Genomic DNA, 27,251 nt, shown 5'->3' with positions numbered 1-27,251 from the left:
TCAAGAAGTACCTTACCTTTCAGTGCACCAGCATTACTATCTCACTTAATCATTAAGAGCCTGGAAACTCATGTTGAGAGAGAGGTATGATAGCAATGCACAGATATATTCACTGACATTTAATACAGTCACTTTGATTAATTATTAAATCTCTGAAACAAACTTGGTGCTTGAAATGGCTTTTCAAAGAGTCCAGTATTGCCATTAGCAAATTAACTTTACTCTCAACAGTTAGCATTAGTTGCTTGGAAACAACTACATTATTTAAGACAACTAAACACGCTTCATTTAATCCACCAACCCCAAACTTGTTTCCCCAAAACTGAAAGTCATTCCTTGTTCAACAGATTTACATATTTCTGGTAGTCCCTACATAGCCTGGCATTAAATGTTCAAAAAAAGCATCTTTGCAATCACTGAACCTACACTTAATTTCAATCATCATGTTCAGCCATTTTCCAAGTTGAAAGCAAGAGGCATGAAGATTGCTCAAAAAGACAATTCAAATTTTACATTTTAAATCTATATAAAAAAAATATAAATATCTCTCCCTTTCAAAGACAAAATTTCCACTTGGGGACAAATACATGCAGACTAATATAAATTATTCAGGCTAGCCAATCAGTACAGGAAAAGGTAATGAATCAAAACACCAAATATATCTAAAGTAAAAATGTAATAATTGCAAAGGTTTATTGTTTCCCTTAATTCAGCAGGTGTCTCTAAAAAAAAAAAGTAATTTCATACAAACAGCCAATATCTAACTAGTATTAATTAGACAAGAAAACACTCACAGCTATGAGCATTTTATGACTGTAAACAAAGAGTAAACATATCTTGCTGACAAGAACTACCTGTGTTTGATTTTCTCCCTCACCATTTTCAGAAAAACTTTATTTTTCCTATACACATTTTAAAATTAACTCTTCCCTAATTCTCAAGAAAGTACTGGTTAGGTGAGTAAACGTGGGATCTGATTTGACCCAAAAAGGCTAAAAACGGGACCAGCTGCATTACCGGTGCCCACCTGCTAATGGGGCTTTTAGGAAAGGAGACAAGGGAGAGCCAGAGCTGGGCAGAGACAGAGAAAACCACTTCAGTGCAGGGCAAGTGCCAGCCTGCAGCCACCCTGGCAGCTGGGACACAACCTTCAGCCTTTGCTTTGGGAGCAAAGCCAGAAAAAGCCCCATCAAACTCTCTACATGAACTACAGCAGCTTGGCATAATGCTGGCAGACATGGATCTTGAGGTTCAAGCAGTAAGAAAAGCTAGAAAAAACCCAGGTTTAATTCCTGGCCTAACATAGTCCCTCATAGACCAAGATAGGATGTGGCTGAGGTATCGGATGGAAGCACTGGCCTTCTGCTGGACGCTGTTCATGTCTGCTATAGCAGTGCTCCAAACCTGTTACTTAATTTTATACTATTCATCAGTCTTACTTGAGGGTATATGTGGGCCAGTTAATTTAATTTTTGTCGAAACAAATCTCATTCCCTCAAATCTTTTGACATCTTGGTTTCAAATTAAATAAAGCAAGGAAGTGAAAACAAATCTTCTTCATTCTTTACAATAGTGGTGGCCTCACTGGTGGGTTAGTGAAAACAAGGTTTCCAACACAAAAATGCCAACACATTATTTTTAGTCAGCTTTAGGTCTTACAATACTTGAAAACCAAGTTGTAGACAGACTGACAGTTTTAAATAATTACGTAATTCAGTATCTCTAAATGGCTTCTAGAGTTAAAGGTTATCCAATAGTCACAAACCTTTTCCCCAAAGTAGACCCACAATCCTGAGATTAACACATGCCGTTCTGTACAGAGAACAATACACAGAGGGGAAAAGCCCATCTATCTGCATCCATTTGCACACTTCATAAAATCCTATGTAGACAAAACTGTTCTTAGCCTTCAAATTCATCAGCATGTCAAGATAAACCAAAACACACATAGAAACCACAAAATATTTTGTTTTCAGTAGAACTGTATCTGATGTACCCAATGAGAAGGCAGCCCGAGGCCAGACTTGGTGCTAGGGTACATCTAGAAAAACAGTACTTATGCCTGCTAATGAGCAGAAATGGGCATGGAATGAGCATGGACACTGTCCTGTCTCTGGCATCTCCTCATCCAGTGCCTCTGCTCCCAATTCCCACTCTAAATCTAGACTGTCAATGAATTTAAAAAAAGTAACTAAAAAAAGAAAGTAAAAATCCCCCAATTTTCTCCTACACTTCAATCATCCTTCAAGAAATGTCAGGATAAGATTTTCTTTACTAGTTGTCATCAATTAGTAAATATTAGTAAAAGAAGTGCTGTGCATCAATCAGATCATGAGCAGCACAGAAGTATTGACCCCAAGGGACAGACAGGGAGTCTGCTGGTGGACAGGCCTGGGAGAGAGACATCCCCAAAACACACAATACAGAGGAATGCCTTCATGTAAATTAAATATTTATTTTGTTATTCCCTCTGGCAAAAATACAGAGCTGGGGAAATAATTTACAGATAGAAACCCAAAGATATTTGAAGTGGTCATAACCCTTGAGGAAACAGGAACTTTGCCCGTTAGGGGGGTTGCTCATTTTTCTTCCCCCTCAACCATTTGAACAGGCTTGGCGTGTGGAAATGCAGCTTATCTACCCTTGACGAGCAGCGTAAGGGGATTTTGTACATGCTGTTCCTGAATTAAGTTTCTGCTCAAAAGTAGTAATTCCCAGACCATATATATACACGCAATACACATATTTGAGTCGAAATTTCAAGATCAAGCGTTTTTCCCCCTAATAATTTCTATCACAGCAGGTGCTCAGAGGAAGGAATTCCCATGCCCGGCCCCACCCACACCCCATCCCCCGCAAACACCCCCAGGACCTTCACACAGCAAGGGCAGTCCCACAGTTTTGCATTAGACTTAAGTCTAACTGCAGACACACAGACCAAAGCTTTGTATGTTTGATCTCTGCACTGCAACCCTAAGCTCCAGACTTAAACGATTTATTCCACAGTGACTACACCTCAGAAGTCCACTTTGTTGCAAGTTCTTCAGGTCTTTGTTTTTGCATGTCTGAAGCAACAATACTGATCTGCTCTAGCAGCGATCAGTATAAACCCACAGCTAAGTTTTAGCCACTTCCAATCTTTTGCACCCTACCAAAAAATCTCAAGCTGTCACCTATTCACATGTGCATTTTCTACATACACGTACAAACTTGTTTAGCTCCTATCCAAAAGTCAGTCTACAATTTCAGCATCCCCACTGGCCTCCAAGCCAAAGGAAGCACACATTTGTTTGCTTGGATTCTGCAACAGCAATTGGCTTTCATACAGTAAAAAGCAGCAGCCAGGTCTTCTCTAAAGTTCCACCTGAAACCATTTCCCTCCAAGTGAATAAAAATAAAAAACACTGTACTTGACAGGCAATTTAATACATTTACTATTTACTACATCATATATAGATACTTCACTTTTTGCTTCAGTGGAACAGCATTTTGGGGTCAGTGTTAAATAAGCCTCACTTCCTCCATCCTCCTTCCCCCCGCCCCCTTCCTTCCCCATCCTCCACCCCTCAAGCAGCATTACAGTTTAAAATGTTATTATTATTACAGTTTAAAATTTTAAATTCTAAGTGAAGGCTCATGTATAAAAGATATTGGCAAGAATAATTGGCTTTTTCAAAGAAAAGAAATCAGCAGTAAATTGTATTATTAATCAATGATTATTGAATTCTGTACTCCAGGCTAGTGGTTCCTGTCAACAGCGGTCCTTCAGACCCAGGTTTTCCACTTCAGCTTTAATGAATAAAGTTGAAATCATGCACTGAAATGAAATAATGCAGAACTAATCAACTGGCTTTGTTTTTGAAGTCTGAACAATTCCACTTGTGAAACAAAATTAAATAAAACAGCACATGCTTACAAATTATCTTAGAGGAAGCAATCCAGGGATGTTGATCTCTCAGTCAAAATACTGTTTTTTCTCTGCCAGAAAGTGGAACAGAGTACAGAAACACAACACAAACATCAAACATTTAGAAGAAACTCTTAGAATTACTGTTTTATTCTACCCATACACACCATTTTCTTTAGGGTTCACTGCTATAGGCCCTTACACCTAACCTCCGCCAGCAGGACTACTCACAGTAACGGAGTTACTCACATGCCCTGCATTTGCAGGACCAAATCTTTGGCTGGCCTACAGCAAGGCACAGCCAAGACAATATAAAAACTCACAAAAACCACTGTCAATGTTATAAACTGACTTCTTAAATTTGGCTGAGTCAGAGTTTTATTTAGCAAGCGGCAACAAGCAAAACAGCGCTGGGCGGCCGGGGAGTCTCCTGCTCCAACAACGGCCCGCAACCCCCGAGCATTTTGTTTCAATCTTATACTATGAAGTGTTACATAGTCATTATACACTTATGCATATACATTACTTGAACCCGCCTATTCCCGCTTCGTATGGTAATTAGCTTATCAGTCTTTCACGCTTGCGCAGAAGCTGTTAAAAATACGGGTAAGGGTCTCCAAATTATGGGTGGTGGTCGTTTGGGATGAAGGCCGTAGGTCCTCCTCACAGTGTACTTTTCACCTTTCGCCTGGAATGTGATGATCCACTAAGTCTGCAGCGTCCTTATCAGCCTAGGCCCAGCAGTCTCTTTGAATAAGGAGATTTATGGTCGTGAACACTCTCTTGTTTGCTTAATTGGGCATCTGCAACTCTTCACACCTTTTGAAGTGCAGATGCTTCTTCTCTTGTTGTTCCCCCCCCCTTTCTTCCTGTCACAATTCACACTATCATATTAATTCAATTAAACATTTGCTGTTAGTCTTGCACAACATACAATAGATCATATACACTATCATGTTAATTCAATTAAACATTTGCTGTTAGTCTTACACAACATACAATAGTTCATATGACAGTTTGCTTTTCTATTGTCTTCTTACTGAATTTGATGAACAGACGATTTACTACCTATCACAATCCCCCCTTTTTCTTTTCACCATGTTGTTCATCAAATCTTTCGAGTGCCTGTCGGCTCAGGATGAAAGTTTCTTCCAATTTCGGTGTTCCCCCCAAAGGTTCACGCTTAGTTCCCATGATCATTGAATGAGCTGTTTCTAATCTATTCTTAATGATCGTTACTACCCTGTCAAATACACAAGGGCCAAAAGTTAAGGTTAAAATTAAGAGGATAAGTGGCCCTGCTAAGGTTGACAGTAAGGTACCTAGCCATGAGGAGTGACTAAACCAAGATTGATACCAACTCTGTTGCTCTTCCCGTTCCTTTTTTCTCTTTTCCAGTCCTTCCCGTAGTTTAGTCATGGTATCTCTTACTATTCCGGTGTGGTCTGCATACACACAACATTCTTCTCGAAGTGCTGCACATAATCCTCCTTGTTGTAAAAAACATTAAGTCTAACCCCCTTCGGTTTTGTAGTACTACTTCTGATAAGGACCTGACAGACTTTTCCAAAGCAGTAATTGATTGTTCAATTCTTATCAGGTCCTCATCTACAGCCATTCTCAATGTTTTAAACTCTTTGCTTTGTTGTACCAATGAAGCCACCCCCGTGCCTACACCTGTTCCTCCTAAAATCATTAGGGTGGCTATTGTTAATGCTGTGAAAGGTTCTCGTTTAGACAAGTGGTGGTTTTGGGTAATTTGTGAATTAAAAACAAATTCTTCAGAGTGGTAAAAGATTTTAGGAACAATTGCTACCTGAATACAATAGTCTGAGGATTTATTGAATTGTTGCAATGACAGGCAGGGTGTCACTCCTATAGTGGAACAAACCCACTTAGTGTTCTTAGCAGGTATTAACCACTTTGCAGGTCTCTCTGGTTTCTGTGACTCCTTTCTATTATTCTTGGCACACAGTTGTTTCTTGTGCGCTGGGACTTTGCCTATACACAAACCTCTTCCTGTTATTTGGGTCAATGTAATTCCTTGCTTCTCTGTGTTCCATATACACTGTGCAGGGTTAGTGCCATTTACCCGTTTGGGTCTCTTGTTTACTCCTACAGCTTCATAGAAAGGTGGTTTGATCCCATAACACAGCCAACAATGTTCAGTAAGATTTGGATTTGTTTTGTTTAGTAATTGGTAACTGACTTGTATCATTTTCCAAAGGGGGTTATCCCCAGTGGTTTCATCAGATTTTTGGGTGGTTTGATTGCTATTGATCCTTGGAATTGTTGTTATGCTTTCCTCGGTTTCTTCAACCAGTTCATCAGTCAGTATCAGATTGGGCCCTACTAGTATTGGATCATTTGGGACTGGTTTTTTTCTTATTTGAATAAAATTGCCCCTATCCTTTCCTGACTCATAAAGCCGGATTCCCCAACTTTTTCCTACGAGCCAACTAGAATCTTGGGGTTCAGTTACATTCAACATGAGATACTGACACCAGTTCTTTGGACCCTCACGAGTTGCTGTGAAACCTGGTCTCAGGGAATCCTTGGGAGGAATGATGCATTTGTCAGGTCCCCATTGTACCTTTAAATATCTATCCGGCCCTGCTTCTGGTACCCAATCTGAGGCTATAGTTTCACATCCCCAATACTTACAATAGAATTGGTCAGGATAATTGCAGTAGCTTTTTCCTGGGTTGGAACTGGGGCAAATATAAAATCCTGAGTTCTGTGTGCAAGGCATTACGGGCACAAGGGTACACAGGGAACTTATAAATGATGGTGCCCCTGATGTTATTACAGTCTGTATTTGCTTTTGGCTACCCCTTTCAGCAGTTAGGGTCCATTCAAAAGGTTGATGGGGCTGGTGGTTCAGTCCAGCCCGTGCTTGTGACATGTGTGTTATGAGTAGTATGCTCAGAATGTATTGAGAAGGGTGGAAACTCCATTTCTTTGTTATCCAGATAGTCCAATAGATCCAATAGAAGGTTGGTAGGATTCTGAAAGTTTTCACAACTTTTATAGAAGGAGGGCATTGCTCCTGTAGAGTCAAGGTGATTTGCACCCCTTCCTGGCCTTCGCTTTTTAGGAGCCTTTTTCTCTCAGAGTAGGGCTTGAAATTTTTCCCCACTGGTGTACGTCTCTGCCTCCTCTGCCTACTCTGTTGCATAGAGCAGCAGTGTGCTTCATCTTCTCGGCAGCAGTCGTATTCTTCAGGGGTACGTTTTGCCTCTACTCTGGTCTGCATAGGCCTCCCAGTTTTAGCTTCAATCTCAGACCCTTGACAAGGATTTTGACGTTGGTACTTTGTAGGCCAGTTAGGGTGAGTGTGTGTGTGTGTGTGTGTATATATATATATATATATATTTTTTTTTTTTTCTGTTGTTTTTAATTTTAAGGCCCAGTTAGTTAACTACCGTTCTAGTCAGTAATCTTGATTACGACTAGATCGGAGGTTTGCCTCAAGTGTATTATGAATCCACCAGCCTTCTTTACACGTATTATATTATATATACACAAAAGGGAAACAACTATGGGTTTTAATTAACAAAATATTAACATCTCACTCATTGAGTTCTTTTTGTGGTATCTTGTACCTTGACTTTCACAGTGTTCGTTTAGGTCTTTCGAAGAGTGACTCGCAGATCTCCGGGAGAGCTGGTCACCTGCCAGGATGAATCTTGTATAGGTCCTTTCACACGGCTGGCATGTGTCCACCCCTTCTCAGCAGTTCGAATAGCAGTTTCTGTAGTGATAAGAACAACATAGGGTCCTTCCCAACGGGGGGTTAAGGAAGATTCTTTCCACGATTTAATCAATACTTTATCTCCTGGTTGAATTCGATGCATTGTTATGTCCAAAGGAGGCCTTTGTACCACCATCCCTCGGGCTCGCAGCTGTTTTCTCCTTGCCATTAGCTGTATTAGGTAGGATATTATTCTTGCATCTTTAATTTGAGGGTGATCAGGGGGTATTTCCAAATCATAAGGCATTCCATATAACATTTCAAAGGGAGAGATCCCTACATCAGTTCGGGGCTGGGTTCTAATATTTAATAGAGCCAATGGGAGGCATTTTACCCAGGACATTTTTGTTTCTAATATTAATTTGGTAAGTTGTTTCTTTATTTCTCCATTCATGCGTTCAACCCTTCCTGAACTTTGGGGGTGCCACGGGGTGTGATACTGCCACCGTGTACCCAGGGCAGCCAAAGTTTCTTTGGCCACCTTGGATACAAAGTGTGGGCCTCGGTCTGAGTCTATTACTTCTATTCTTCCATATCGAGGTATAATTTCTTCAAGTAATATTTTTGTTACCGTATGAGCTGTGGCTCGTGCTGTGGGAAAGGCTTCTACAAAATGAGTCAGGTGATCTATTATTACTAATAGATACTTATATTTTCCTACTTTTGGTAATTCAGTAAAATCTATCTGTATTCTTGCAAAAGGCCTTTGAGCCAAATTTCTTCCTCCATGCACTTGTTTTCTTATCTGGTGTTTATTTACTTTTTGGCAAATGAGACATTCCCCCACCACTCGTTTGGCTATATCATATATCCCGATACACATATATTTACTTGCAAATTGATCTACTAACGCTTGGGTTCCCCAGTGAGTCTTTTGGTGAAATTGTTTTATTATTTCGGTAGCTACAGGTTTTGGAAGGACTTCTCGGCCATCCGGGAGTTCCCACTTCCCGTTAGGTTTTTGTTCAATTCCCATTTGTTTCAATTTTCCTTCTTCTTGTATAGTAAAGCTTAGGACCTGAAAGGTTTCCCCATGTAAGAAACACCACCCAATGCCTGGCCTTTCACATACGCATTCTATGCCATCTGCTCCGAAATCTTCCCAGCAATCGTAGCAGGGGAAGTATTTATCTCCACAATTAATGCACTGCTTTCTAGCTTCTATGGGGTCGTCTAAATGTAATGTTAACAAAGCGGCTCTTTTTGCCTCTTGATCAGCAAGGTTATTTCCTCTTATGAGAGGACTTAGCCCCCTCTGATGTCCTTTTAGGTGTACTATTGCTATTTCGGCTGGCCCACGTACAGCTTGTAAAATTTGTAATATCAAATCCTGATGTACCAGACTTTTTCCCTGGGAATTAATTAAACCTCTTTCCTCCCAGATTTTTCCAAAGGTATGTACTACCCCAAAAGCATATCTAGAATCTGTATATATTGTTCCTACTTTTCCTTTCAATAATTGTAAAGCCTTTAATACAGCATATAATTCACATGCCTGCGCTGACCAGCTAGGGCTCAAAGGTCCTGACTCTATCACTTCGAAGGTTTTTCCATCGATTATGGCATATCCTGATTTTCTTTTCCCCTCCACCACCCGAGAAGATCCATCTACAAATAATTTTTCTCCTTTTTCCAATTCTTCTTCTTCCAGATCTGGCCTTATTTTAGTTTGTTCTTCTATATTATTAAGACAATCGTGAAAGAGATTTTCATTAGGTTCTCCATATAAAAATTGGGCCGGATTTTGTAATGATGTGGTTTCAAGAGTTAGGTGGGGGGATGTAATGAGAATTGCTTCGTATTTGACTAATCTCGCGTCAGTTATCCATTTGTCTGCTTTTTGTTGTAGCACACCTCTGATATTATGAGGTGACAATATTCTCAATTCACTTCCAAAGGTTATTTTATGCGCTTCTTCAGTTAACAAAGCAGCTGCTACCACAACTTGTAGACACGTGGGCCAGCCCCGACTTACAGGATCTAACAATTTTGACATATATGCTACTGGTTTCTTTTTCCCTGCCCATTCTTGAGCTAATACTCCAAATGCAGTTTCTTCCTCTATGTTAACAAACAGGAAGAATGGTCTTTTTAAGTCAGGCAAACTCAAAACAGGAGCATTCACTAAATCAGTTTTTAGTTCCTCTAACCGTTCATCATCCTCCTGGGTCCATTTTAATAATCCATCTTTAGTTATTTTATTGTATAAGAACTTTACTTTTCCACTGTACCCCTCGATCCATTGTCTACAATACCCAAATAATCCTAATAATTGCCGGACCTGCCTCTTAGTTTTTGGGCGTGGAAGGGAAAGTATTCCCTTAACTCTTTCTGGATCCAGTTTCTTAGTTCCTTGGCTTAATCGATGCCCTAAGTATTTAACTTCTTTTTCTACAAATTGTAATTTAGATTTAGACACTTTCAGTCCCTTCAAGCTTAGAAAATTTAGCAGCCTGATGCTTTCTTCTCTCACCATCTCTTCATCTTCCCCAGCGATTAGAAGATCATCTACATACTGGACCAGGGTGAGAGTGTCTCCTACTTGGTAATCTTTTAGGATCTGTTCTAGGGCTTGTCCAAATAAATTTGGGGATTCGGTGAACCCCTGAGGAAGAACTGTCCACCGAAGTTGGGTTTTCCTATGAGTATCTGGGTCTTCCCACTCAAAGGCAAAATAATTTCTACATTCCCTTTTAAGGGGGCATGCCCAGAAAGCATCCTTCAAATCTATTACACTGTACCACCGGTCATTCGGGCCTAATTGACTTAAAAGTGTGTGTGGGTTAGCTACTACGGGGAATCTGGTAATAGTTCTTTTGTTGATTTCCCTTAGGTCATGGACTAATCTATAACTCCCATCTGCCTTTTTTACAGGCAATATGGGGGTGTTAAAAGGAGACATGCAGGGCTCTAATAATCCCTGTTTTATCAATCTCTGAATTTCTGGTTTTAATCCTTGCCTTCCCTCCTGAGATATATGGTATTGTTTAATTTTTACTGGTATCTCAGGGTTCCGGATAGTCACCATAAAAGGTTCAATATCTAATTTCCCTACGGTGTCAGGAGTGTACCATATTTCAGGGTTTATTTTGGTTTCATCTTCAACCCGTAAGGGGCATAGTTTAATTTTGAGGTTATGTTCGGTTGCTTCCAAACTAATTCCTAATTCAATCATTAAATCTCTTCCCAACAAATTATAGTCCGCTTCAGGTACAAGCAACAAGGATCCTATCCCCATCTTAGAATCTGTTTCAAGGAGCACATCTTTGATTACGGGTACTCCAAACGGTTCCCCTTTTGCCCCAATCACTTGTACTCTTTCTGATGAAATTTCACAACCCTGGGGCAGTGACTGAACGGTAGATCTTTCTGCCCCTGAGTCCACTAAAAATTCTATTTCTTGTTGTTGGGGACCCACCTTTAATTTTATCAAGGGCTCAGTTTGTTCTTTAGTCCCCAGTAAATAGAGCCCCTGACACCCCTAGTCTTCTTTAAACATTTTCTCATCCATCATCCTCTTTCTACAGTTCTTCTTTGTGTGGCCTCTATCCCCGCAATAAAAACAGGTAATGGCCCTCCTTTCTCTCCCCCCTTCCGATTCTTTTGATCCCGTTCTCTGACCTTCTTGTTTTCTTCCACCCCCATCTGCTCTCTGTCCCTCTCTTATCGCAGTTACCATCATTCTAACATGCCGTTTCTGAGTTTCATTCTCCCTCCGAACATAAACCTTCTGTGCTTCCCTAAGCAATTCATCCAACCCCCGATCCTGCCAATCCTCTATCTTTTCCAATTTCTTTCTAATATCTATCCAGGCTTTTGCCACAAACTGTGTTTTTAACAATGCCTGCCCCACCGGTGTATTGGGATCTACTCCTGAGTAGAGCTGGAGGTTTTTTCTCAGCCTTTCTAACCACTCGGTAGGGGTTTCATCTTTTTTCTGGTGTTCACTAAAGGCTTTGTTTATGTTTTGTCCCCTAGGGACTGATTCTCTTATGCCTTGGACTACGATTGTCCTTAGGTCCTGCATGTGGCCTCTATCAATCTCATTCTGATTATTCCAATTAGGTCTATTCAGAGGCCATTTTACATCTGCTGCCGGACCTTGCTGGTGCTGTTGGTCCCAAATTCTCATTCCTGCCCTCCTGACCATTTCTCTCTCCTCGGCAGTGAATAATATTGCCATTATGGCTTGCATTTCATCCCAAGTGTAAGTATTCGGTCCCAAGAATTGATCTACCCGTTCTGCCACCCCCAGAGGGTCTTCCAGCAGATTTCCCATCTCTTTTTTAAATTCTCTGACATCCCCTGAGTTAAGGGGAACTGCCACGTAACCTACGCCTGGCTGGGGTCCCCCCATAGCCACCTCCCTTAAGGGGTATAAGTTGGTATTACCACCCCCCCTTCTAGTCTGACCCCGAGTTATTCTCTTTTGCTCCCTTGGAGAATCTTGCGGGGAATCCAAATCTCCTAAGTCTTCCGGTGCAGTCGGGGGTGGTGAAGGTGCCGAGGGCGGAGGTGGAGGAATGTAAGGAGGGGGTGAGGTATAAGCTTCATCCTCAGTACGTTTCTTCTTTTTTCTGACCTCCCCTCCACCCTCTTTAAGAGGGTATAATTTTACTCGAGTATCTGATGCTATCCATACATGTGCATACTCGCTCTCTTCTGAATTAAAAGGTTCCTTTGAATTAACATAAATATTTAAAGCTTGGCAGACCCACTCTTCAAAAGACCCGAAAACAGGCCAATAGAGATGGTCTCCTCTAATTTGTTTGCCTCCCCAAACTTCCATACAATAATAAATCATTTTTACTTTGTCCTTACCCCGCCTAGAGGGGTAATTTTCCCAATTAGTTAATATCAATCCTAAAGGGCTATCCGGTGGTATCTGAGGGTACCTCGCCTGGGTTCCCACACCACCCATGGGATCAGAAGGCTTGCTCTTCTTCTGTCCCATCTTCTGGAGCGTCTGCACACACTCACACACTCTACTCCCCCTTTTCGTGGCCCAGTCCCTCGCGGGATATGGGAACCGCACTACCGAGGGGTCCACACTCGCTTCGCCCTACTGGGCGTCTCACACACCACGCTCCAGGCAACCCAACCCCAACCGAACGGAAAACCGGCCTATACTCACGCAACCCTGTGCGTCTTCGTCCGGGACTTCGTGCACAAAGATTATGGGGTTAACCGGTGTTCTTTTGTTTGTTGCCGAATTTTAGGGTTCGTCGGTCGGGGCTTCGGTGGAGCAGTCCTCAGGCAGGGGCCGCCGAAATTCAGCGGGGCGCCTCCCCCGTATGGGGCTCCGCCTGGAAACCGCGATCCGAGTCACGGCACCAATTTGTTATAAACTGACTTCTTAAATTTGGCTGAGTCAGAGTTTTATTTAGCAAGCGGCAACAAGCAAAACAGCGCTGGGCGGCCGGGGAGTCTCCTGCTCCAACAACGGCCCGCAACCCCCGAGCATTTTGTTTCAATCTTATACTATGAAGTGTTACATAGTCATTATACACTTATGCATATACATTACTTGAACCCGCCTATTCCCGCTTCGTATGGTAATTAGCTTATCAGTCTTTCACGCTTGCGCAGAAGCTGTTAAAAATACGGGTAAGGGTCTCCAAATTATGGGTGGTGGTCGTTTGGGATGAAGGCCGTAGGTCCTCCTCACAGTGTACTTTTCACCTTTCGCCTGGAATGTGATGATCCACTAAGTCTGCAGCGTCCTTATCAGCCTAGGCCCAGCAGTCTCTTTGAATAAGGAGATTTATGGTCGTGAACACTCTCTTGTTTGCTTAATTGGGCATCTGCAACTCTTCACACCTTTTGAAGTGCAGATGCTTCTTCTCTTGTTGTTCCCCCCCCCTTTCTTCCTGTCACAATTCACACTATCATATTAATTCAATTAAACATTTGCTGTTAGTCTTGCACAACATACAATAGATCATATACACTATCATGTTAATTCAATTAAACATTTGCTGTTAGTCTTACACAACATACAATAGTTCATATGACAGTTTGCTTTTCTATTGTCTTCTTACTGAATTTGATGAACAGACGATTTACTACCTATCACAGTCAACTCTACAAATCTGCTTGATAAAATAAACACCAACCAGAAAAAGAGCAATCACTACAGACAGATCTTTGAGAGCTTTGTTTTCCGTGCAGTAGCTATAAATAAACAAACAAATAAATCTCCCCATGCATTTTAAGATGCATGGAAAAAATACATTAAAACCCAAGACCATAATAAAACAGCTGAATTTGCAGATGCAAAAGCTATTTAAATTTCACTTCCTCTGCTTCTTCCACAGACCACTTTCTGTTTACATTTTTTCTGACCTAGCCTTAAGTTAAGGCATCCCCAGTAGCCTTAGGTCAAGCCTAAAGGCAGGCCATACACCTCTTGAGCTCTAGACTATGCTGTCACATCAACAACCGACCATCCTCCTGGTTTGCTGAGCAGCACATACAATTCTGTTTAAATAAGTAAGTAGAAAGAGCAACTGGCATGCACAATACTAATAACTTGCACTTTTTAAGAGGAAAAACACACAGTGTAGAACATGGACAGGAGTCTTCTGCTTTGTATTAATAAGACACACACCTACATGTCCATCCCAAGGCTCAGTTGAAGAATTAGAGAACTATACACATCAGTAAGGGGAAAATAAACAAATTTAAAAAAAAATAAGGATGCCACAGTACACAGCGGGCTGAATGTAATACCAAAATACCAAAATGTGTGTTCTCTCCTTTAGATTTCATCACCTAACCTCTCCCTCCATGCTGTGGTCCTTGTTACTATATTAGACTGGACTTCAAAAACAGACAAATTTTCCAGATTCCACAAACTGAAATTAGGAGCCTACAAGCAGATAAACCATCCAGGATCTTCTGGGAAGCACTGATCCCTTCCAGTCACTACAGTAATCAGAAGAAAAATTCAGGACAATTCACATATTAAACTATTACAGATTTTTAAATATTGCTGGTTTCTAAGATTCTTTTTTAGTTTAATTTAGCTGTGCATTTAAAAAACATAAATTGCTACCTAGAAAATATGAACAGTAATTATAGGAAGAATTTTACCTGTTTAGAGAAGCAATTAAAATGAGAAGTGATCATGAGTGTTTATTAATTACCTCCTGTAGGTTACTCAAAATCAAGTTAATTTTTTTCCTTGTTTGTACATGTCTCTATATCAGTTAGTAGTATTTTACATATATCTAAGGCCATAAAACTGCTGCTATTTATCATCCATTAATCATATAAGACATACTTACCAGGTCATCAAGACTTAAAAGACATTTTATCATGAAATAATGACATCACTGACCAAAACTACCTTTTCCTTACCTGAAAATCCATTCACAATTTACCAGTGCATAAAATACCAACATATTGAAGCTGTGTAAGCATTTGTTCCAAGCAATTTCTTTCACAGAATTTAAAAAATTGTCTTAATGAGCTATTGTGAGAAAAACATACATATTAAAGCTATTTACATACAATGGAGCAGTGTGTTACCTTAGCCACCTTCTCTACTCACACTGATGTAACCTCCAGAATAATTATGCCACCAGCACTACGTTTTTGTAAAAGACTTAATCTAACAGTTAATAAACTTCGGTCATTATCTATGAGGAAGAAAACAACCTACTGTGAAAGGACATGTAGCTGTAAAAAGCTCTATTATCTGTACAGCACAAAGGACCACCAACTCTGGGCTGTAACTGGAACGGCCTTCAACGGTTTTGCTCAGTCTTCGGAAATGATTTGCATGACACAATCTGCTCTACTAAATCTAAAATAATCCAGATTCACTTTAAGAGCCCAAGTTCAGAGAAGTAGGGAAAATAAAAAAAAATAAACTAGAAAGGAGCACTGTTTTCTACCCACCCAGGAACAAAACACAAACACTGAACTGCAGTACACAAATCAAGTACCAGTTACAAAATGATAACATTCAGTGCTTTCTCCATCCCTTGTTATACGCTCAGGAGTGACAGTATTTTAAAGGGATGGCCGTACTCCTTCCAGCAGAGAATCCTCTCCCTCCCTGCTCTCCTGTAGCACAGGGCTGGGTACTCCCTGTGTGAATAAGACAGCAAAGATATGCATGATGATCGGGAGAGCAGAGGAATGTTATCAAAACCTACCACATTCCTAAATACACTTCTATTTTTGTAATTAAGTTTAGAGTATACCGAAAAAAATGTAAGCAAATCATTAATGTCTTAAGCTCGAGAAGACTCCTCTCTTCTCCAGCAGGGTATGGCACAAGTGAATGGCAACAGATTCAGAAGTTACACCTGCGTAACTCCTCTGGAAAACTAGGAAATCCAGATGAAATAAGTCAAGTTAACAGATGAAGCATTTCAGAGACTACCAAAGCTTCACTAAATTTGTAGGGATTTCAGAGAGGCCAGTAGTTCCATCACCTTGCTGCACTCCACCTAATTATTGATGGGAAGTAATAACCACTAGCCTGAACAGCTTTGGTCTCTCCATTTCAGAAGTCACCCCCATCTCATTTTATCAATGAAAGGGAATGCAGCATTTGCACCATGAGCCACATGAAATTCTACCACCACCTAACAGAAAATCCATGTTCCTGCTTTCCGAACTGTAAATGCTACCGGATGTATTTAGATTTACTGACAACTGACCTGAGCACTGCTCAGGCTGCTGGCAGTGCTCTTCCAGAGATCCAGGCTCTTCCCCAACCTTCCTTGGCAGGCATCTTCTCATTTCCCCTAAACTTGGCTGTCACATGCAACATCCCTATCAGACGGCGTGACAAACATCCCTTTTGGTTTCTGAGCATTCAGTGCTAATACAGTTGGCACCACAGCCCACAGCTCCTGCCATGACTCATCTCTCATTGACTACACAACTTCAACTGGGGCCCTACAAACGGGCACAGGTAGCAGGTCATCAGGGCTTCTAATTATTTTCTACTCTAAACTGCAGAAAGCAAGGGCAAAAAGCTAATATCACTCTGTATTTAAAATACATATGTGTGTATCACTCATTTTTTACTGAATTTATATGTAATACATTGTGAATTTTTTTTTTAAAGTTGTTTTTTAAATAGAGATGCTCCCAGCTGACAAAACAGCAGCAAGGTGTATTGAGTGAAGAGTTTCCCCCTCTGGGAGAGGGACAGTGTTATCAAAAGAACATAGACCTGAGCAGCCAGAGTTTGGTAAACACATCCAAAGTAAGCGTTTGTGAACAAATTTGAAAACACAATTTACTGAGTTAACACTTCACATGGTGTCTTTGTACTTTCGGTTTCACTTTCTTTTTTATAATTTCAGTCAAACAGTATTTCCCACAGACCTGTCTTTAATCTTGCTTTCCTCCTTTCTGCCTTCCACAGTCCTCCTTTCTTCTCCAACCAAAGTTCCCTTCCATAAAATCACATAATATTTGAGGTTGGAAGGGCTCTCTGGCAGTCCTCTGCCCCAAGTCCCCTCTCAGAGCACATCCTGCTTTGAAGCTGGATCTAACTTAAATAGGTAGATCAGGGCTCTTGCAGCCTTGTCCAGTTAAGTTTTGAGTATCTCCAAAGAAATGTCTCATTGTCCCATAAATATCTTCCCTTCCATCTTGGTCCTCCTCAACTTCACACCCAAGCACATACACACAGCTCTTGCAAGCACCAGGTCTACACCTGCAAGCCTGATTTTGACACCTGGAAAACCATCTCTGATGGCCTACCTCCAGCATCAGCTTTATACAGAAAATGTGGCCTGTGTGCCTTACACAGGGGTTGTAGATTTTATATTGTGTTTACCAAGTACAGAACAGGCTGGGAAAATCTGAAGGGTTTGTTCCTTGCTTTCTGTCTTAGAGGCTGTAGGAGCAGAGCAACGAGGTCCTCCACACCTCGCAGATTCCTGTAGGGTGGCGAGATCTCACACCTCCTCTAGCACCCTGTCGCTCCCCTTCAGTTTGGCTCTTCCCTTAGACACTTTTCCAAGAACAGTTCTCCTCAAATGTCTCTCATCATCTGTTTAAAGTGCCCAGGGACAGGCAAAAATTAAAGCTGATTCCTCCCTCTGTCCCACAGTGCTCACAGTCCCAGCTAAAAAAATGCACTGAAGTGCTACATCTGTGACCAGATCCTATGGCCACTCACCAAAATGTCTTCTGCCATTTTAACACCAAGGAGATTTTGGTTCATTTATAGGAAGCATTATGTCCATAACCTGCCATTATGGAATTTCCACTGCATGTTAAAACCCAAGGAACTGCTGCTCCATATTTTCAACTACATGCACACACACACACACTCTCCATTAAAAAAGCAAACGGCACGCTGGAAGTGCCAGATCTGAGAATTCCTAGCAAGCCTCAATTTGGCCTCCTTCTGCATATGCATTACAACACAATCTTTAATTACCTGATCTCCTACTTTTTGCATGAGACCTTGTCTCATTTAATGCCCAAAATAAATTATTTTAACTACCCCAAACAAGAACTTGTTTTCCCCTCATTGCTCCAAGTTTAATTCCATGCCTTTGTTCCCACATACTATTCAAGCACTTCTCTCTGGGCAGACATTAATTTCTTCCTGAGCTCTTTTACTGTGCTCATCACTGTAGCATGTGAGAACTTAGCAAACACTAATTTACTTTCATAGCATACCTGTGAAGGAGAGGTACCATTAACCTCACTTCATGGGTGGAGAACTAGAGCACAGAGAGATTATCATTAAACGTATGCAACAATTTAAAGGCTGCAGCCTGAGATGCCTTATGGCTGGATTTTCAGACTAGCCAGGCTTATATAATCTTTATATACACAAACGATACTTCCCTTGGCACACTACAGCAACTTGTGCCAGACATTGCCAAATTCAAGCTCTCAAGTCAGGGAAACACAGGACAAACCCCGATGGGAAGGGTGGAGGGAAGGCCAGGAACAATGCTGCACTAGGAGCTGGTGCAACCTTTGCCACACACTGAATCCATCACAAATACTACAGAAAAAAGAACAGGTAGTCCTTCATTAAGGACTCATTAAAGAGAGGCCAAATTAAGGTTCTATGCACATTCTTAGTTCTACTGCCTTTTAAATTTGGAGTGTCATAAGAACTACAACAGCCTTGCATGTTGATTTGTGTATAATTTCCTGGGTTTCAGAGGGAATGTAGAAAATTCTCTGAACAACATCAGTAGCATTCAGGTGCCTGGGCCATCAGCAGTCTGGTCATCATGGACTCCTGCACCTAGCCCACAGCACTACTGCTGCTCTTTTCTGCTGGAAAACATCACACAAAGCTGACTACTAATTTCTGCACACAAGATGAGGACTACCAAATTTGCCTTATACAAATGGTAAATGGGTGTTTATATTCATGCTGATGAATAATTGTAGCTGCTGGTGTGCCCTGCTGAAGAAACACAGCAATCATTCAATAAATGTTTATAATCTCATCAGCAAAGGGGTTATACTTTTGCACTTTGTTCCACTAATTGCTTTAAGTTTTCCATTGGAAATGACAGCATTAAAACTGACACCTCAGTAGTTGCTTTTATCTCTCTCTTCAATCCTAGTTCATAAAACTTGATGTTTCATTCACTTCACAATATCCAAGGGGAAACAATAATTGCATCGCTACATGTTCATGATGTAAACTGACAAAGTGAAGATTAAAACCATGAACTTGCACATCATTTCAGGAAGTAGGAAGTCCAGACCTTTCTAAATTTCATTGTTTGAACCTGCATATTGTATATTCTGGATATACTAAAATACAAAGTGTGTCAAATTCTCTAAAACACTGAAGGTACAACCTTGTACCAGGAGTCACTATAAAAGAGGAGGGAGACCTATAACGAATATATTTCATGAGCATGGACAATCAAAATCTTTAATTATTCAGTAAAGAATAGGACTGGAAAGTAAATGAAAGAAATGTAGCACAGGAATTGTATATTTGTAATTGCTAGAAGGAAGAAGTATCTATACTTCATGCAGAGAGTTAGATAACTCGCGTCTCATTATTTCAGTGACTTAAAATAAACAAGCTGGTTTCCCCTCACATAACTCTAAAGCAGTGTTTTACCACCCCTCCTCTGGAGTCTAAGGGCCACCTGTAGGAGAGCCACAAAGGGTTATTTAAAAAAGTAATCCTATTGCTAACAAACTTAAACTGGCTGTTGCACCCCTGCTTTTGGAAAAAAAACAATGTAAAATTTCTGTGGCCTGTTTCATGTATAATGAAAATGTTTCACCAAAACCAGCACACACCTGCCTGACTAAAGAAATGCATTGCTATAGTCCTGCAGGGAACCCTACAGCCTCAGGTGCCTCACTGACACACCCTGCAACTGGGTATCATGCTATTGCACAAGTAACACCACCAGCTTATTTATCTTTGAATTTATATAAACAACATAATGTTGATAAAGCATCTATTCAAACAGCTTAAGCATCTGCAAATGTAAGCCCCATCCCCAAACTTACATGCTTTTAACTAATATAAAACAGGAAAGGCGTAAAATAAGATTTTAATACCTGCATACTTCTTACTGGCTTGGAAGACCTAAATAATTTAATGAGATGCTCAAGAGCTGCTAACATTCTCCTTTTTATAACCCATTTCTACTAGTTTGCTATCTATAAAATGAGAATAATATGTAATTCTTCTCCTCCCTCTTAGGTCCTTCTAGAAAGGATACCTTCATTAATAACCAGGACGAACAATGTGGTAAATAAATGGGATCACCTCCAAAACACACACAAAGCAACCCTTTGCAAGAGTATAGTCGTCATGAAATACAAAGCTGCACTCGATGCAATGACCAACTGTTAAAAAAAAAAAAACAGAATCCAACACACATGAAGGCGAAAAATCAACAGAAAGTGCATGAGGTTATCACACCTTTACCTAACAAGTGTCTGAATTTTATCCAAAATGGAAAATACTGTAATTGGCACCTGTATAGGTGAAGTTTTAGCCTAAAAGTGGATCCAAAGACAGCAGTCGCTTGCTACCACTTTTGTTTCATTCAGAGATCTCCAAATGGGAAAGTTATACTGTCTGTTCCAGCAGTGTAACTCAAATGTAGTTGCCACCTTTACCACTGTGCCTGGCCTGCGAACTGACACTGGATAGTAGCCCAGGGATAACAAAGTCTCTCTGGACATGGGCATTGCATCCCGTTCCTGCTGAACTCATAGTGTTGGGGCTGTCCAGGCCTCAGGAAAAAAGTGACTTACAGAAAACAGACAAATACTGAAGAACTATAATCTATTAATGAAAATCTCCAGGGCTCAAGAATCATGAAACAATCATTAAAGAAAAAGAAACAATAAGCTTTAATAAATTTTAGGTGTTTTTAAAAAATATCATTTCCATTGTGTTTTCAAGGCCTGCCATACACTCTGCTCAGGTTATCAAAGCCTCTTTTCTTGTGGGCTGCAACAAATGTATTACCCTTAGTTTCAATGAAAGCTGAGATTTTGCTGTACTGACATGACAAGATCTGTGATGGGAGGAGAACCCCCCCCATGCATACACACACATCCAATTAAACTGCAGACTGGCAACACACACTCTGCAAAATGAAAAGAGGTTGTCCTGCATTCCTCACCCTTAAAATCAATTAACATCTCTGCAACCTGAGCTAGAGATATTCAGTGCCCTTGTCATCACGTTACTCATAAAACCATTAACTCTTTTACAACCCCAATCAAATCTTTGAGACTGCCGCAAACAAGAACTATTTGTACCAATTTTAAGAAATGGAGAAAATCTTGACGAGAGCAATGCTGATACTGACCACAGGCATATCACTTCCTCTGGTGTTTTGTCTTGGTGCTACTTCAGTAGCAAGTCTCTTCTATCAATATTTAATACAACTTTAAAGCCACCCAGGGTATGAAATGTAAAGATATTTGACAGTAAGGTTTTGGCAGCTGAGGGAGTTTCTGCTCCATAACATTGAGTCACTTTGGAGAGTAACATGCAAGTGGAGTTTTTCTGCTGACATCATCCCAAATAGCATATCATATATCCAGTATGCATTTTAACTATTTATTCACAGATTTCAGTCATCAAGGAAGACATTTTCAACTCCAAGTTATATAAAACTTCCAGGTTTTAATTTATGCCTTATTTGCTAGGCTAGAAATCAAATACCTTACCTTCACTTTCCAATGATGACACATGGAGAGAGATGGGACAATTAATGGAAAGAAGGGAAAGATCATCACATGCACTTTGGAGGCAAATTCAAAGATGTTGATTGTCCTAAAACTGAGGAACCAGATGATCCTCACACAAGAATTGTGGAAGAATTAATAAAGAGCGTCACAGAAAAAAAGGATATGTGACTTTATCGCAGATACACTATGGCAGACTACTTTGTCTAAAATACCAATCCTCTTGCCAAACAACATATACTATCCTTGACAAAGGATAAAAGAAAATTATTCATGGGACACTGAGTGACCAAATGGAACATTTTAAAGTCATGGCTAAAAAAATAGGACCTTTGGGGTTAGTGGGAGTTTACTAGCAGAATTCTTTAAAACACAGGGTTTTTTGGAAATATTGTTTAATATTTTCATTGCATCAACAAAGAAAATAAAACCTTTATGCCAATGGACTATGCTGCTGACATCATGCTGGGAGGAACAACAACATAAGAAGAACCACCAATGAAAACAGACTATCTTTCAGAAGGAGACAGATGACAGAAACAGAAGTAACAAGACAAAATTTAACAGTAAGAGTTCACAGCAATGCCCTCTGAAATTGCATGGGCAGATCATGACAACCACATTTCGTGCAACCTGTGTGGTTCCAAACTCAGCTGGAAGAAACCCAAACCCTTCCAAGTGTTTTTCTAAATAAAAGACTTAACACTGAAATCAGATTGGGGTGGGGAAAGAAGTGATTTGCGTTTGTTTTGGTCAGAGGTGACCAAATCAGGCTGGGTCCCAGAAACACCTTCCTACTCAAAATTATGCTGAAACTTGAAGGTCTTTGCAAAACCCTTCAGTGAAAGGACATATGTCATTTTTGGGAGCGTTCCAGGCAGCTCTGCTACAGAGTGCTCCTGATGTTTGCTATCAGTCTCTGTAATACTTATAACAAGGGCCTTTTCAATGCAAAGCCTCATTAAAAGCAACAGGTTGAATAGCAGTGCCATAATGCTGTTCCAGATAAATATAACACTTTTTAAAGAAGTTTATGCAGTAAGTACCAACTTGTCTGAGTAGGTTGGGTAGCTATTTCATCACCCATTACGGTCACAATGCAAAGTCTCACCGAAATGGGTATGATGCCTACACTAACAATGTCAACACATGTACCAAAATTATTAGTTATCCTAGCATTATGTATCACAGAAAGGGGCTCTTCATAAAGACAGGAGAGCTGATGTTGCATGTCAAAACAAGAATATCCATTTAACTGAACCTATGTGGATGAAATATCCAAGCAAAAAGACAGCTGACTTGAGAACTAGGGTCTTTTTTTTTTTTTTAACCCAGGGAGCTTTAGGCCCTACTGCACCTTACTTTCATCCCACTGTGTCCCAATATCACAGCTAAAGTGGTCTTCCATGACAAAGCTTCAGAGGAGTAAAGACGGTGTACCTAACAGTAAGAGCTACACTATTCCGATATCCAGGCACAGCTGGGCTGAGGACAAACTAAAGTCGCTTTTTTCCTGTGATTCCCAGAGGCCTATTCTATTTTTATCTTGGTTTTTTTTCTGTTTGATCCTTTGGTTATTCTAATGTAGTTCTGCATTTTTCCGTTAATTCTGCCTCCACACAACACTCTAAGCAATACTACAATGGGGAGAAGAGAGAGTAACAAGCTCATAAAGTGAGTGGCTCAGACAATCTTCAAATGCACTGGTTAACTGGATATATAACTCGTAAATGACAATGGAGGAGGGACGGGTAAAAATGCAGGGAGAGGAAACTAAATCTAAAAAAGCTCTGACTCCATTCAGTTGAACGAACAAGTCTTTGATTTCATTCGCTCTGATGCTCTGAAAATCATACCAATAAATACAATCTTATTCTTAAGCACGCATTATTATAAGCATATGAACGCAGAAGGAATGGCCATTAAAAGATCTGCCGTTACTCTAGATTTGCACTGTAAACAGCATAACACCAGACCATAATTAAATATGAAACATTTCATTGTCCCCATTATCTAAAATTCAACTTCAAGGGAGTGTTTATAGTAGCACCAGCAGCACCTTTTCACATTTTCTACACTGCTTTAAGTAGCTACCCCACCTATCCAATCAAAACAGTGACATGTACAGCACATGGAAAGATCAGACAAAAGAAGCACTTGAGAAGCAACTGTGTTTTACATGGTATCTCTATAGAGACTGCAGGGCTCAATTCTCCTGTGACATGTTCGGTTTAAGTAACCATGAGAAGTTGCAAATTCCATGTATATCCAACTCCATGGGACTGTGCACTATTTTGCCCTTTCAGTCTGCGTATTGTGATCACTGTTGTAAAACACCAGTTCAAAATCTGGCACAGACTCATCCAGTCCAAAATACTTATGACCTCCACAGGCTGAAGTGTGTACTATCCTTTTATTTTTCTAAGTAGAATAAAAGAAGAAACCTACTAGATATTTGGCTCAATCTTAGTGCCTTACATTAAGTCAAGAGTTAACTCTTAACCATTCAAGAAATCCTTATTACATGTGACAGTTTTTGGAGGGGTTTTGCTTTCTTATTTAAAAGACCTTCAACAACAACCATCAGCCAGGGAAATATTTTGACATACTGTTTTGACATGTTCCTTTGATTTACATATTAAAGCAAGAAAAAGTTATGTGCTTTCGCTAACATGTATCATTTTCACATTTTTCAATGCTAAGTAGATTTTAAAATTTTAGCTCTTGTGTAGATGATTTTATGTCAGTGTTACCTGTTATGACTGCACTGCCCCCAAAACAGGTCTTTTTCTTGTAAGAACCCTGTCTTAATGTAGACTCAATTATAAGATTATCAGCATGGTAAATTTTCTTAAAAATGGAAAGACATCAAGACTGTATTAAAGAGAAACCCAGTAAACAACCAAACACCCTATATTAGTTTACTTCTGGAGATAAGCAAGCATGGTGCACTGAGAGAAAACCAAGAAGAAAATCTCTTGCTTCCTAATTTTCCACAGGATAGCAGTACTCTCATGCTGTAATGCACAATCACATTCATCGTTTTGTCTTAAAACAAATGTATGGTGCTTACGATGTAGTTCAGCAAAGTGGAAATTAAGCAAAATGATGCAAAAAGATACCTACAGCCACTCACATAGTACAAACAACAAAAAAAGTGCATTCAACTTCAGCTGCTCAAAAAAGGCTCAGCTTCACTGCAAACCTCCCAAACCACCAACCAGAACAGCAGAAACCTTTTAAAAAGGTAGTTTCTGTGCATGACTGGTTCAACTGCCAAAAACTCACCCTGACAGCACTGCACAAAACCCTGGGCAGGGGCTGAGCGCAACTTCCCTCACACTGTCCCTGTGGACACAGGCTTCTCCTGGAGAAGGGGACAAGGCAGACCAGCAGCTCCAAAGCCCGACAGCTACAGGGGACAAACCCCAAGGAGCTGCAGAGAACAGCACACAGTTTGCACAGGGACTTCCGAGCAGGTGGTTTATTTTGGCTTTGGGCAAGCTGCTGCTGTCACGTGAGCACAAGCAAACAAACCCCACCACTTAATTCTTCACAAGTGGTCCTGGACCTGCAGCAAGGAAGCAGCCCATTTGAGTTACTCAGTCCTGAAAAGACCAGCTCACAGTGGAGGCTCAGAGAACTGACTCTCCCTTGATAACAAACATTAATCAACTTCAACATACAAATGAGTGATTGCTGCCTTTAGAGTGCTTTAAAAATATCCACGTGGCTTTCCAACGGCACTCTACAAGGGCTACCACCACCCTATCCCTTCTCAACACAAAGCGTTTTAACAAAAGGTTTCTGTCAGACTCAATTAACTGCACCCGAAACCTCACCTGGGTTTACAGACAGACACCCCTTACTCTGAGTGTGGCTGTGCCACTTCAGCTGCTTTGTATTGTTCATCAGCAGTCAGCCAAATAGAGCCCTAACAGGAACCAATGTTTTAATACGTGCATGAGGCTCAGATTCTAGCAAGGGAGTAATATTGTTTGTGGTTTGGGGGTTTAGGGTTTTCAAACATCTTAACAGCATAACATTTATCGCAGCCAAAGGAAAATCAGGTTATGCAAAATACTTACTTCGAAAATGCTCTGAGGCATAGTAGTAGACGTCCTCGTAGCCCTCGTGGTAATCCTCCTCTGGCCGGTACTTTTTGCCTTTTCTTCTTCTAGATCTTCTTATCTGCTTGACGAAGCCCAAGAAGCGCTCCATCTCCTTCCTCAGCAGCACCAGCCAGCAGCCCCCTTTGCCTTCTGCTTCACAAAGAGCTGTCCCAGCATGAATCAACCACAAGCACCAGAGCAAAGCTGCAGCCTCTAACCAGCCACTCCGGTACCATCAAAAAAACCCCTCCCTTATCTCAGCTGTGACTAGGAAGCATATTGTTTTCCTTTAAAAAAAAAAAAAAAAAAAAAGGGGGGGGGGGAGGGCCGGGATGACACACATGACGACTTTATCAAATCTACTGACTGGAATATTTCAACATGAAAACAGACAAAGGAGAAAAATACTGAAGCGAAAGGAGAAAGTCAGGATTTCAAGCAGTTATTAAACAGCAGAGTACAAAGTTGAAGAGACCTGCCTGCCAGCAAGGGGAAGCCCAGCACTAAGGGCTCCCTATCTTGTGTCTCCATCATTTGAAGAGGGGCTGGGAGGCGGGGATAGATGTTAGTCAATGGACTGAACCATATCTCAAGGCAAAACAGGTTTTCATTCACCAGTTAAACACTGCCCTCATATTTGCCAGGGCACAAGCTCAGGAGCCCATTTGATTTCATTTGTGTAAGAAGAGGAAACATGCTGATCCATTTCTAGCATCACATATGCTGGATGAATAAATAGCAAAGTGGTTTAATCCATACACACAGCCCACTCACCGGCAAGTGTGCGCTGAATGCGTTAACTGGAGCAGCAGGGAGAAAGCTCAGCAGCTGTTAAAAAATGACACATATACCCACTGGGCATTAGTGTATTCTAATCACTGCTAGATCTAAACATTCAAAGGCATTCCACAGACAGGTCTCCTATAGAGCTGGCCAGGCTATATGGCAATAGACAAACAAAGGAAGCGACATCACTAGCATACCATAACAATGCTCATTTAAAATCCCAGCGAGTTTTAAAAACTTTTACATTAAGGTAAGGCAGACTATGCTTTACAGAGGATGACAGGAGCAAAACACCTAAAAATGCACTGGCACTCTTCTCTTGCTGCGTGCCTGAATCCCACACCCATTTCCTAAGATAAGACTGGAATTTCTTCTGTGTTTCTGATGAAGTTTCCCTCCCGCACAAGAACAAAAGCAGTGCCTGCTCGAATTCTATCACGCTGACATCTGACACAGGTGGGGGTTTTTTTGTAACGGTGCTCCTGCAAGCCAAGCAAAGTCTCTA

The 27,251-nt window shown here is 40.7% G+C and overlaps 1 protein-coding gene across 19 annotated transcripts in view; it reads right to left on the bottom strand.

The window, feature by feature from the left end:
• GRIP1 (glutamate receptor interacting protein 1) overlaps window positions 1–27,251 on the bottom strand; it is a 344,230-nt gene that overhangs the window by 217,474 nt on the left and 99,505 nt on the right. For 18 of the 19 annotated variants that reach the window (XR_012633414.1, XR_012633413.1, XM_074902907.1 and 15 more), the window contains exon 1: window positions 25,937–26,183. The exons of the other annotated variant lie outside the window; for it this stretch is intronic. Coding sequence is in view for 16 of the 18 variants with exons in the window: in XM_074902907.1 (XP_074759008.1) it covers window positions 25,937–26,069 (133 nt within the window). In the remaining 2 variants the exon portion in view is untranslated. Of the gene's footprint in view, window positions 1–25,936; window positions 26,184–27,251 lie in introns of those variants that run through there. 19 annotated transcript variants of the gene reach the window in all.

The sequence above is a fragment of the Athene noctua genome, chromosome 3, assembly GCF_965140245.1.
Source record: "Athene noctua chromosome 3, bAthNoc1.hap1.1, whole genome shotgun sequence".
Taxonomy (NCBI): Eukaryota; Metazoa; Chordata; class Aves; order Strigiformes; family Strigidae; genus Athene; species Athene noctua.
The sequence above is the reverse complement of the archived record's forward strand: the minus strand, read 5'-3'. Positions and strand labels throughout refer to the sequence as shown.